The 14,575-nt window shown below is 36.5% G+C and overlaps 1 protein-coding gene across 1 annotated transcript in view; it reads left to right on the forward strand.

The window, feature by feature from the left end:
* Tnks (tankyrase) overlaps window positions 1–14,575 on the forward strand; it is a 443,661-nt gene that overhangs the window by 390,193 nt on the left and 38,893 nt on the right. The window contains exon 26 of the mRNA XM_090403559.1: window positions 5,603–5,711. Coding sequence (XP_090259685.1) covers window positions 5,603–5,711 — 109 coding nt within the window. The remainder of the gene's footprint in view (window positions 1–5,602; window positions 5,712–14,575) is intronic.

Raw genomic sequence — 14,575 nt, forward strand, 5'->3', positions numbered from 1 at the left:
TCTTGCAATCATATCATTCATTATCATCGCTCATCTACTTAACTCATATTTGTCAAAACGAGGCAGCACACATTTCTGTCCTCCCTTTGACACTTTTCTTCTTCATGATATCTAACAATGTTCTTAAATCTTTTACTACCCAATTAATACTACCACTCAGGTCATTTGTACTCACCATAACTATCATCTTTTCTGCATTGTGCCCTCTCTTTATTGCTAAAGCCACTCTCTATTGTTCCACCAGCCAAGCACTCCTCAGGCATACTGCTCTCCATGTAGAATCACCATATATTTTACCACTCATAACTTCATTCAAGTCCAAACAAGCATCACTCACGGCCCATTTTCTACGCTATTCAGCATGACTCTCCCAGTTTCATTACTTACTCTCACGTCTAGTTTCTTCCACACCTCTTGTGCTTTCATTCTGTTGACTCCTGATCACTCCCATACTTAATCCTGTTCTAGTTACTTTGGCTAAAGTAATTTCCATAGTCCTAGTTTCTCTATTCAATGGATTTAACTCAGTTTTAATTTCTTTTTAATTTAAATTCACTTTTCATTTTCACAAACTCTTGCCGAAGTTCTTCCGCTATGGTCCTGACACTTCTCACATTTGTCGACGTTTTTATTCTTCTCATTTAGCCAAACAGTCCACAGATCCTTCACATTTTTTGACGCATACATATACCAGTTTCCACAACGCATCCATTGCGAAAAATTGAAGGCAGAGCCAGACATTCGTGTAGAAGTCCTCCAAACCGCAGACATACGTCTCTTGTTGGATGGCATCTTTGGATGCTGAAGTAGTGAAACAAACAGCAGCGAAAACACAATATATACAACAGAGTTTCAAACATTAACATGACTGAAGGACACTTGTATCCAACCAAAGCACAACTGCAGCACAATTTGAGACAAAAAAGCCACGCTATACTTTAATTAAAAAACACATTTTCTAGCATAACTCAACACGACCGCCACTTTCACTAGCGCCATCCCTCTTGGAATGGTTAGACCATCATTTTTCTTCAGGTTAGGATTGTGTTTGAGTATTTCATTTGCTTCTTTAAATTTCCTCTTGAACCAGGTTTTGGAGCAGTGTAGGGACTTAGTACCTTTCCAATTAATTCTGTGGTAGGTCTGAAAGGCTGGTTTTTCCAAAATGGAGGTATTTAATGTGTCGTTTGTGTTCGTGCTTCCTAATTGGGATGGTTTGCTCTGTTTCCCCTATGCATGATAGGTTACATGTGCATTGTATTTTGTAAACCCCTGGGTGGGCTAGGTGTGGAAGAGGATCTTCGGAAGAACTGAGTAGGTGTCTTAATTTTGTCGGGGGGTTTGAAGGTGACTTTGTTGTATTTGTGTAGTGTTCTATCTATTTTTTCTGAAATACCTCTAACATAAGGTATGGCAGTGGCATTTTTGAAATCTTTTTTATTTTTAATGGTGTCTCTGTGAAGGACCTTGTGAATAGTTTTTTTACTGTATCCATTTTTTATAAATGTATGGTTGATGATCTCGTATTTCTGGTTTAGAGCTTGCTCATTTGAACAAATAGTTTGAGCTCTGTGTTTAAGGGTGCTTATGACGCCTAGTTTTGTATGTTGGTTGGAGGTAAGAATTTTTGTGTATGTACTGGCCTGTGTGTGTAGGTTTGCAGTAGACTAAGAAGAGACAGCCTGAGGGAAGATGTGTGATGAGCGTGTTCAGGAAAGGAAGAGAGTTGTTTTTTTTTTCAATTTCAAAGGTGAATTCGATACGTTGGTGTTGTTTGTTCAAGTGCCAAGGAATGTATTTAGTGCTTCACGGCCGTGGACTAAATGGCAAAATATCATCAACATATCTGAGCCAAATTTTGGGCTTTAGGCATGCTGACTCTAGAGCTCGTTGCTCAAAGTCTTCCATATAAAAGTTAGCTATTGGAGGGGAGGGGGAGCCATGGCTGTACCTTCTTTTTGAAGGTAAAAATTGTTTTGTCACACGAAATATCCGGAGCAGAATACGTTGGCAAAGAGGGCCGTGATGTCGTGTGGAAATATGTTCTGTAGGAGCATAATAGTATCATCGATCGGGACATTGGTGAAAAGGGCAGTTATGTCAAAGATGACTAATAAATCCTGGTCGTTGAGTGTAATGTTTTTAATGTTGTGTATTTTTTATGTAGGAAGGGGAATGACCTACCAATTCCTTGAGTGTGGACACTAATCTTTTGGCTAAGTGGTAATTCAGGCTGCCGTTTCCTTCAATAATTGGACGTAGTGGTATGTTTGTTTTGTGTATTTTTGGCAGGCCGTAAATTCTGGACACTCAGGCATAATGAGGTATTAGTTTTTTGGTTGTTTCTTCTGGCTATGTGTTAATGGATTTAATTAATTCAGTTGTTTTCATTTTGATGCGGTTTTCGTAGGGTTGTAGTTTACCATTTGGTAGGTGTTGTGGTCCGATACCAAATGGTTCATTTTTTCTATGTAGGTTGTCATAGATCTAAAACAACAGTAGCATTCCTTTTATCTGCTTTTTTGATCATAATGTCTTGTTATTTTTTAGGGATTTGATGGCCAGTTCTTTCTGTTTTGTTTTGGTTGCTGCTTAGTTTTTTGTTTGAGTTTAGTATGTAAGATGTTCCATACGTATTTTGTCAGCTTAATTGGCAGGGAGGGATCTTATACCTCTCTCTCAATAATAAATGATACCCAGTTTGTTTACTGACCTTGGCGCAATGGCGTAGTTTAGGCCTTTTTCCAGCATCGAGAGTTCACCTTGGGTGAGGTTGTAGTTTGATTTGTTGATAACAAGGCCGTGGTCCGATGGTGGTTGGTTGCCCCTAACTTCATTTGTGGGTGATTGGCTGCTCCTTTGGTTATGGCATCCTAATTGTCTTGTGCTTTCTTGCTGTTTTAATCCTTGGAACTTCATTATTAAATTTTCCTTGTTTTTGAGTAATAGGTGCTTGGCTGAGTCATCTGTGATCTTGTCTAAAATATCCCAAATTTTAGGATTAACATAGCTGGATAGCTCTAATTTTACTTTTGTCATTTTAGTTTAGTTGGCTTGGGCAGATGCTAAATTTTTTCGTGCCTCGTGGATCTGTTCCCTTAACAACGCTTTTTCCAACCGGGCATAACGGAGCGCTTTAGCTGATGTAAACTTCTTTTTTAGTTTAATACAGTTGGGTATTAAATTGCTGTCTCTACATCGTTTCAGAAAGGCTAGTCTATTAATTAACAAGGAAATGCATATCTTTAGCTTACCGTAGAGGCTGTACTGCTTGTGGGTCAAATCTCAATGGATTATGATGACTTTCTTTTAAGGTTACATGGTGATCAGCATTCATATATATGAATTTAGGGACACAAAACACACATGTCAAAATGATTATTTTACTTATTATTAATAAAATAACAATTGAAAATTGTTATTTATTCATCAGAAAAATCACAATCACCCATCAGAAAAATATGTGTATATGAAAACAAGCTACATGCTCACACTCTATAAAGGTAATTGAATCTACACTGTTAATTGATCTTTTACTTAGCCTGACCTCTAGTGGTAAAAAAAAAAAAAAAAAAAAAAAAAAAACTGCTAAAGTTTTCCCATACCATACGCATATATTTTTCTGATGATGACCTCAATACAGGGGTCCTAACGTCAATTGATTATTTTATTAATAAGTAAAATAATCAGTTTGACACTTGTGTTTTGTGTCCCTAACCCGAACAAAAGATGACGGTCTAACCATTCCAAGAATGTGGAGGACCCATTTGCAACCATTATTATAGCAACCAGAACAAGCCAAAGAAAAATCTCAATACAAGAAGACTTGGTAAAGAGGTTTTTTTTTTTTTTTTTTAATGTTCAATGCAACCTGAACTGTACAAGTCCAGGGACTTCAGCAGTTTGAAGTTTTTTATTGTAGTTTTTTTTTTAATAACCACTAGAGGTCAGGCTAAGTAAAAGATCAATTAACAGTGTACATTCAATTTACCTTTATAGAATGCAAGAACGTGTAGCTTGTTTTCATATACTCAGGTATTTTTCTGATGATGATCTCAATACAGGGGTCGAAATGTCAATTGTTATTTTATTAATAATAAGTAAAATAATCAGTTACACGTGTGTTTTGTGTCCCTAAATTCATAAATATGAATGCTGATCACCGTGTAACCTTAAAAGAAAGTAGATACTTTACACACACACACACATCACTGGTATCGCATACCCATTTCAGTTGGGTGTGCTGTTGTGTGGCTAATGCAACCCATGCTACAAAATTCATGTCATTTCTACCAAATGATTTCATTTTTATCGATATATGAAAGTTTTAAGAGTGCATAATGCATCAGAACTCATCTTAATTGGTCCAATGCAATTAATTGTAGAATAACTTTGAATACTGTAATTTATTAATTAATTGTAACCAAATCTGCATTAAGAGGGAGACAATGTGTTTAAGATATATTAGAAAATAATAATGAAGGAGAATGCTATATTCATTTGTTATATGTAATTACTATTAAATTTGGAAGAGAAGGACAAAGTTCTTTTGACTGCAATCATACAATTCACAAAAGCTCTGGCAGAAAACAGGACATTCAGTATATCATCAACACTTTCCCATTGTAAATGTGGGAAAAAAAGTTATAAATTATTTATAGAAAATTATATATATTAAAAACTTATCTATATTGGTGTCCTAAACACATCGGTTTACCATTGACGCACGCAAAACAGATGAAACTCGGAAAACAAAAACAGCAACTAATGACAAATGACAACATTCAGTCGGATTGGTTGACACAATAACTAATCACAGCCACTGATTTCTGGGTGCTATTGTCTCAGCGCACACCTTGCCTGCTGGGTGGTTTAAAACCACTGCTAAGAATTTGACCCACTACACCATCTATATGTCTATTCAGAGGGCTCAAATGTGTTTGTGACTGCACACCCAGGCTACTAACCTGAATGTCATGCAATGTTTATGCATCGAATAGTGTCGTCCTCTTCATGAAGCATTAGTATGTTGTGTTTAATTTTAGAAGCCAGGAAACAATTAGGGAGTCTTTAACAGGAATAAATACAAAAATATAATATCGGTGTTATTTTTATTCTGTGGGTGTGCACTGTACACCTAGCACACACTGAATATTTGTCCCTGATATATATATATATACAGTATATATATATATATATATATATATATATATCACTCCCACTTCATGAAAATTTAGTAAGCTATAGCACCTTTAGTACTATGGACGGGCATACTAATTGAGAAACCCTAACCAAACATAACTTTTTTTTGGCTTCTAGAAAGTAGGGTGGGTGGTGGTTTTACAGTTACACAATTAAATGGCAGATGACAATAATCATCTGCCATTTAAAGACATTCACAAACATACATGCCAGCAGGGATTCAAATACATTGTATTGGTTGCAGAGTGAAGATGTCCATCCAGTCAGCCATCTATGCTAACTCAGGTGTCATGTAAATTACTGTAGTTTCATTTTTTGCATTATCGATATTAATATTTTTATTTCATGTATTCACTTGCATAAAAAAAAGTTAGAAAGTACTTGTTTCTAACATTTTCAGGTATTTATTTTGCGGAAAATTCATCAAAGAGTAATCAGTACGTATATGGAATAGGTGGAGGCACAGGTTGTCCAGTCCATAAAGATAGATCGTGTTATATATGTCACAGGTTAGTACTGCTGATTTAATTAAATCGAAATGGTATTTAAATTATTCACATAATATTGATAAAAGCATTGGTTATTACTGATAATTAAATTGAAATGGTATTTGAATTATATTAACCTTGAAATAATATTGATAAAAAAATTGGATGAAATATCTTATAAATATAGATAGCTAACGTTGAACATTGTTAAATTCAGTTTTTCAGTTTACATCAGCAGCATTACAGGCACATGAACGGTATAAAGTGCAGGCCAGAAGGGTAACGAGTGTGGTAAAAACAGCAAAAGCCGATTATGAAAGGAAACCAGCTATGCAAGCAAAAGAGAATCCCAAACAGTTCTTTCAATATGCTGCAAGCAAGGAAAAAACTGTACATGGCAGAATGATTTTAAGGAATGATGATGGTAAGGAGGTCACCGAACCAGTCGATATAGTGGAGTTACTGAGCACGCACTTTGCAAAAGTATATCATCCAGGTGGTGACATTGAAAAAATGAAGGAGCCATTAGTTTATACGGGAATTGTGATGAATGAAGTGGAGGTGAATAGTCTATTACAGAACCTTAATGTGAATACATCTGTGGGATTGGATGGTATACCGGCACGGGTCTTGCGTGAAGCGGCTAAGGAATTATCAGTGCCCTTGACCATGTTGTTTAATCTGAGTCTCGGATCTGGTTTAGTCCCGAAGGCGTGGAAAGAGGGGAAAATAGTTTCACTGCATAAAGGAGGATCCAAGACTATAGTTGCAAATTACCCACCGATAAGCATATCAGGAGTTGTTGTCAAGGTCTTGGAGAAACTAGTCAAGAGAAAAATACAGGAATGGATTGATGAAAATGAGATACTGTACAGGGGACAGCATGGCTTTGTAAAGGGTAGATCATGCCTGAGTAACTTGCTCAAGTTTTATAACAAGGTGACGGCTGAACTGGATAAGGGAAATGGGTTTACAGTGATAATGCTGGACCTGGCAAAGGCGTTTGACAGGATACCACATGGAATTCTAATCCGTAAACTACAACATATGGGAATGGATATAGGGTTGGTGAGATGGAGAGATATCAAAGAGTGGTTTATTCAGGAGTGGAGTCCAAAAGACGGCCTGTGACTAGTGGGGTGCCGCAGGGTTCTGTTCTTGGACCACTGCTGTTTAATCTGTTCATTAACGATATAGGGAAGGATCTAAGTGGAACAGTTCATTTGTTCGCTGATGATGCAAAGTTGGGGAGGGCGATAGTGAATGCAGAAGATGTCAAAGTCTTGCAGGATGACTTAGATAGATTGGAGTTCTGGGCTAAGGAGAATGGATGTCAATTTAATGTGACAAAATGTAAGGTTATGCATTTTGGAGTGAAAAGATTAGCAGCAGTATACCACATTGGTGGAACTGTACTCCAAGAGATTGATGAGGCCAGGGACTTGGGAGTGTTGGTGGATAGGGAGATGAAGTTTAGGGGGCACATTGCGAAAGTAGCTAAATCAGCTCATCAACTCACTTGGTTGTTGAAAAATACCTGAACGAGCAGAGACAAGCAAGTTATTGTACCTCTATACCGAGCCTTGATAAGACCTCATCTTGACTACTGTGCCCAGATTTGGTCACCTCGGTTCCTTCTTGATGGAGAGGATCCAGAGGCGAGTGACTAAGGTGATAGCAGGTCTATGGAATGAACCATATGAGAACAGGTTGAAGATTTGTGGGTTGCAAAAACTGGTTGATAGGCGGAAAAGGGGAGATATGATTGAGACATTCAAATTGCTAAAAGGATTCTATAAGATTAATTCAGAGGATATTTTTGAGATCAGGACTGGTGGTGGGAGAACTAGGGGACACCTTTGGAAGCTGGACAAGAGTGTGGTTAGCAGTGGTGTTAGAGCTGGGTTCTTTACTTTTAGAGTGGTAAATGAGTGGAATAAGCTGCCAGAGTCTGTTGTGGGTGCTATGACAGTGAGCGAGTTCAAGGCAAGGTATGATAGATACTGTGAGAATGTCGTATAGTTGTGTGGACATGATGTTTAGGGCCTCCCTCGATGAGTCTAAGGACTCCCTGGAGTAGCCCAAAAATAATAATAATAATAATTACCAAATTTTAAAACTCTGCATTACAGGGAGAGTAGGAAGGAACGAATCTATACACTTGTGGAGCACATACAAAAACTATAAAGTGCCCATCTAAAGTTCTTGGTATGTGTGTTGAGTGGGGTGGGGGTGAAACAGATTGAAAATCTTTTTACAAGGAAGTCATCATTCTACTTCTGAATATTATAACTGGATTAGTAATTTTGATACAGAAATTCCAACTGGAATAGTCAAAGTTCAAAGTAGGTTTCTGTTAAATCCCTAGTGCAAGCATCATTCCTAGATATAGATCAAACATTAAGTCTGTGTATGTGTGGGTGGGTGTGCAAAGTTAAAAAGGATGTAAGAGGGGAGACAAAGATAAATATGAATGAATGTACACAAGCCAAGCTATAGATTACTCATTATATTCTTAATCTGTTAACATCCCCTCCCCAAAAGTTTAGTCAGTCAGTCCTCAGCCATGGGGGTTAGTTTTTGGGTGCTCCAGTTGTAGAACAGCTAAAAATTATATCTTCTTTGAGAAATACTACGCTAGTGTCCCCCCCCCCCCCCCCGGAAAAAAAAAGCTAGATGAAAGAGATGTTAGTTTAGTGAGTTTTTTTAATTGAATTGCGGATTAATGTTGACCATAGTTAATAGTTGCTCATTTTTTTATAGGCTCTTAGAAGAAATTGGAGGATAGAAGCCAGTTAGTAGACAGTGCTCACTAGAAGGGGGAAAAAAAGTATAAAGCAGAAACAAACGGCAACAAGCCAGCCTGGTTGGTCGAGTGGTTAGCTTATCTGCTTTCCAGCCAAAAGGCTGCTGGTTCGAATACTGCCGTGGGCATGGATGTTTATGATTGTCTGTGAAAATACTAGTAGTTGTGTTTGGTGGTAGATGGCATTGGTATAGATGATGAAGGTAATTGCGGTTGATGGAGAGTTGTAGAGTAGGTGCCCTCCCTCGATGAGTCTTTGGACTCCCTGGAAGTTTTATGTAATAATAATAATAATATCTGTGAGAAAACAATGGGAGTGAATGAGAGAGAGAGGAGTTAGCTAGATTATCATCTTTTGGATAGCATCATGAATTTTTAGGAGATTTTTGGTTTCCCCACCAAATACAAGGAAGTTTAGCAGATTTGGGATTTATATAGGGTTAGCAGATGTGAAGGTAGTGCCCCTGAGCAGAGCATTACAGTGTTTTGGAGGATGGGATGAGATTAGGTGTGATGTGTTATGTTGTTATAGGAAACACTAATGATGTCTAAAAAAAGAAACCTGAGTTTACCTGGCAGTCTTAATGTCATCTAAAGATATGGTGATATGGAATTTTTCCTAAGAGAATGATAGGGAAAAAAATTATAAGGCTGAAGCACTTATAATTGTTTGCATATGGTAGAATTTGCTGTTGTTCAAAGAGATTAGGATGAAAACCAATTATAGTATGCCTGGTTATTCCTGTGTACATCCTTAGCATACCTTTTCGAGAACCAAGAGTATCTATTAAATTTAGAATCTCTATTAAAATTTATCACTTCATTTTACTTTTAGTGAAACCATTTTGTAGTAACAAAAATTAGATGCATTTGCAGTGAACAAGCCAAAAATTGCACTCTCTAACTTTATGCACGCTTGTTTTTAATATACATATATATAGAAGCACTGTCCTTCAATAGCTTTCTTTGAATGCCATAATAGTTTTTTGCAAAAATAATGAAAATATCAAAAATTCAACTCTTTCAAAGTTGAATGTACTGTTCATTTCCATAGTCTGTGAATATTCCTTCCACTCCTCTAGCCTAAAGACCTGTTCCCAACGATCACAAAAATTATCATCGCAAGAATGGCCTTCATTCCCCATCCTTCCAAAATGCTTATCTAGTTTCCAAGCATTGTTCAGCAGAAAGTATACTAAAGCACTTTAAGTTGGGGGGGGGGGGGGATTAACCAGATGTGGCTTGCATCGAGAATCTTAGCTTCACACTTAATCTATGTCAAAACAGAACAGTTATCAGCAGATCTAAATAACAGCATAAAGGCCAGGAGCAGAAAACTTGCCTCCTGTCCAAATGGAAACATGCCTTCTTGCTAAGACCATCAGATGCAACTATGTATAGATTTGTAATATGTGTTAAATGAGAGGTAGCCTGACAGAAGGCAGTTTGTGTGTTTTCAAGAATAATAAAATGTTGTTTCTATCATAAACTGCACACATTTCTTTTGGTTTCTTTAGGTGGCAGAGGAAGGTATCAACAAATGACAGAAATGTAATTCATGTAAGCTATACTTTGGGTTTTAGAATTAAGAAAAAAACAAAACCATTGTGTGCATAAGTTAGTGATTAGAGAGGAATGTAGAGAATCTCTCATAACTTCTTGTTATTGATAAGTTACTTTGCCTTTAAGAGGCCATAATGTTGAGTAAGGATTGTTTTGTAATAAGAATTGTGTCATGGGGGGGGGGGGGGTGATAAAGAAGATATGTTAAAGCTGAAAAATAAATATTATCTAGTATGAAGTTTTATGTAGGAATGCAAAAAAAACTTACAAACTCCTTGAATGTTACTGCCAGTTTCTGCTTGGCTAAATAATATACAGAGCTGTGTATACCTTCCACTATCAATCCCACTGAGACACATTTTTATGCATTTTAAGGACTCCATTAATTTTACAGTGTTTTAGACCCACTATTAATTTCTTAACTTCAGATGGCCAAGATGTAGTCTGTCATTTCCTCTGTGTAAGCTCTCTTCTCAAGAACAGCAGTATCATTCCCAGTAAATATGTCTTCATTTGTTTTCAACAGATAAAGACATATTTATTGAAGACATGAAAAAATTTGTCCTCAACCCGATGCCCAGGAAAATGCATGTCAAGAATTTCTCAGACAATAAGAGCCCAATGTGGCAGTGCTCCATTTTGCTGGAACACTACATTTGGCTGATGATCTTCTAACTGGGGTAACAGATATAGCTGTATCATGTTTAGATAGTTCACCACTTCACTATTTTTTTTGTGCAAAGCACACCAGACACTCACCTTCGAACAATCTCTTTCAAATTTTCTGATCCCCATATTCTGCAATTATAACAATTTATTCTCCCTGATACGTAAAATGTTGCTTCATCACTAAATATCCATCAGCATCCATTTGACTTTTGACATATCGTTTTGGACAAATTAGAAACAGTGGGATTTATCATCTGGCCATAAAGCCTGCACAATCTGCAGTTTATAGGCATGGAGTTGAAGGCGGTTCTGAATAAACCTCCAATCAGTCATTTGTAGTATACCTAACTGCAAAGAAACTCATCTAGTTGATTTTTGTGGGCTTCGATAAAATGCTTCCGGATTCGATCAGCATCTTCCTGTGAAGTGTTCAGTCTCCCAGCTCCTTTTTTGGTGCTGAATGCAAACAGCCTCTTGAAATTGCATTATCTGAAGGTGAATGTTTTCCATACTGAGTTCTGTAATGACATTGCATTGTGATAATGGACTTTGTTTCGAAAAACCAGAGTTCATACATTGGTTGAACAGTCGCCATTTTGAAGTATGGCATCATATTATCTCCCAGTCAATGTGTGGCAAGTACAGCATTGCCAAATAAAACTTTCCGAGTTACATTTTCATATTCTGTAAGGAGTTTTATATTATTGTTTCTGGTTTGAAAATTATAGGCCACGAAACCCCAATAGTAATTTAGAATCCTTTCTTTCATGCTTAGATGGTGATCAGAATACATTAGCAAAAATGTTTTCAAAATTAAGATTAAGGAGACAACTACCGTGTTAGAGCAAAACTTTAGTTTAATATAAATTCAAAATGAACACTCAACGACTCAATCTTCATATCAAGGTCGTCATCTGGAGCATACACATATATACAAAGAAACAAGCTGCACTACAATCTACATGGTTTGCTAAAGTTACTGACCAACCGTTACAACAATTATTGGTCTGACCTCTGGTGGTGGTGGTGGGGGGGGGGGGGGGGCAGGGTAAAAAACCCTTTACTACATCAAAGCTAGAGTCCTATTATTATTAACTATTAGGTTACAAAATTAAATTGGGCTGGAGAGCAACATGTTTATATATATATATATATATATATATATATATATATATATATATAATGGTGTAGGATTCTATTGATAACCCTTTAGTGTATGGGATGGCTATGGTTTTAATGTAATCTATGTTCCTTTTTGATGTAGTTTTATGAAGAACTTTATTAATAGATTTTTATTATAGCCATTATTTATAAATGTGTTGCTAGTAATCTTTAATTCTTGTTTAAGAGCTTGTTGATTAGAGCAAATTGTTATAGCAATGTTTTTAAGGGTGTTAATGACTCCAAATTTTTGTGACAGGTGGTGATATGAGTTAGCATGTATATATTGGCCAGTATGTGTCAGTTTGCAGTTAATCGTGAAGGATAGACAGCCTGAGGGAAGATGTGTGACCAGTGTATCCAGGAACGGGAGTGAATTCTGATTTTCAATTTCATTAGTAAATCATATGCGTTCATGTTGTGTGTTCAGGCGGCTAAGAAATGTGTTTAAAGTTTGTCGACCATGTGGCAAGATAACGAAAACATCATCAACGTATCTAAGCCACGCTGTAGGTTTTAGGGTAAAGGAATCAAGAGCACTTTGCTCAAAAGCTTCCATATAAAAGTTAGCAATTGGAGGAGGAATAGTGGTCAGCCCATGGCCGTACCTTCTTTTTGTAGATAAAATTTATTTTGCCTCACGAAGTAACTGGAACATAGTACATGGACAAAGAGGGCCATAATGTCAGGCGGAAATTTGTTTTGTAAGAGAAGAATTGTGTCACTGATTGGGACATTTGTGAAAAGGGCAGAAATGTGAAAACTACTAATAAATCATCTTTTCTGAGTGTTATGTTTTTAAGTATTGTGTGTTCTTTATATAGGAGGGAGAATGATCTATCAACTCCTTGAGTGCTGATACTAATTTCTTGGCTAGGTGATAATTAGGGCTGTCTGTTCCTTCAACTATCGGCCAAAGCAGAACGTTTAGTTTGTGTACTTTAGGAACACCATATATTCTGGAAGAACGGGCTTAATAGGGTATAAGTTTCTTAACAGTGTCTATTAAAAACATAACACTCGGCAAAGATGATTTATTATTCAGTTTTGACATTTCTGCCCTTTTCACAAATGCTCCAATCAGTGACACAATTCTTCTCCTACAGAACAAATTTCTGCCTGACATTACGGCTCTCTTTGTCCACGTACTACGTTCCGGTTACTTCGTGTGGCAAAATAAATTTCACCTACAAAAAGAAGGTACGGCCATGGGCTCACCACTATCAATCCCCCTTCCTCCAATTGCTAACTTTTATATGGAAGCTTTTGAACAAAGTGCTCTTGATTCCTTTACCCTAAAACCTGCTGTGTGGCTTAGACACGTTGACGATGTTTTCGTTATCTGGCCACACAGTCAACAAACTTTAAACACATTCCTTAGCCACCTGAACAAACAACATGAACTCATACAATTTACTATTGAAATTGAAAATCAGAACTTGCTCCCTCTCCTGGATACACTGGTCATAGATCTTCCCTCAGGCAGTCTGTCCTTCAAGGTTTACCGCAAACCAACACATACTGGCCAATATATATATGCTAATTCGTGTCACTACCTGTCACAAAAATTTGGAGTCATTAACATCCTTAAAAACAGAGCTATAATAATTTGCTCTAATCAACAAGCTCTTAAACAAGAATTAAAGATTATTAGCAATAAATTTATAAATTATGGTTATAACAAAAATACTATTAATAAAGTTCTTCATAAAACTTCATCAAAAAAGAATATAGATTACAGTAAAACCATAGCCATCCCATACATTAAAGCAGCGTTTCTCAGCTGGGGTTCCATGAGAAATAATAATGAATGAATAGCAGTGGCAAATAAATGAACTTAAACAGTGGAAGAAAATGGTAAACGTTCTCTAAAAGGAATAAATTCGAGTTCGCATTAGTTGTATTAATCTCCCGCTAGGATTCGAGGCAATGCTGTCCATGATCCACTTATCATACGGCAACTGGAGCTAGTTCTAGCGCTAGCTAGTGTCGCTTATGAGTCAGTGCAAGCAAGAAACTCGAGAAGCGCAGTCGGTCTCTTATCAGTCCCATGTGTTTTCTAGCGTATAGGTACATATTCACTCATTAATATGAAAAGTTGTATGTTTTCTCGGCTAAACTCCACTTTATGGTGATTATAATTTTCGGGAAGGTTACTCCTTTATTTCAGGTTGCAGTCGATAGTTTGAGCAATATTATGCTTTTTCTATTATATTTTTAATAATTTACTAAATATTATATTACTAACAACTGAATCTGTTTTATAAACTAATTTTCTCTGCCCTTCAATTTAACAATTTTTTAAAAAAAACTAATACCTTTAATGATAGTGTCGCATGTATTAAGTATTTTTATTGTTTCAAGACTAGTTTCATTTGAGTTACGCGGCAACCACTGTTAGCTAACCTACGTGAAAATATATCATACTTTCAATTCAATATATCGATAGTTTGTTCTGAATGGTGAATAAGGTTACATAAGTGCTTTGTGCGATGTAAATAAACAACGATCACCGTATACTGGAGTTGTTCCGTTTTCTCTCTCTCTCTCTCTCTCCCCATTTTCCAATGTATTTCTTTTGTTTTCATTTATTTATGTTTTGTGCTTCAGTTTTATTAGTCTAATTTTGATTTATCATCTTTTTTACATTTTTTATTTTATAGAAATTTCTAACCGTTAAATTATG

This window comes from Typopeltis vanoorti, chromosome 14 (assembly GCF_054136105.1).
Source record: "Typopeltis vanoorti isolate ZY-2024b chromosome 14, IOZ_Tvanoo_1.0, whole genome shotgun sequence".
Taxonomy (NCBI): domain Eukaryota; kingdom Metazoa; phylum Arthropoda; class Arachnida; order Uropygi; family Thelyphonidae; genus Typopeltis; species Typopeltis vanoorti.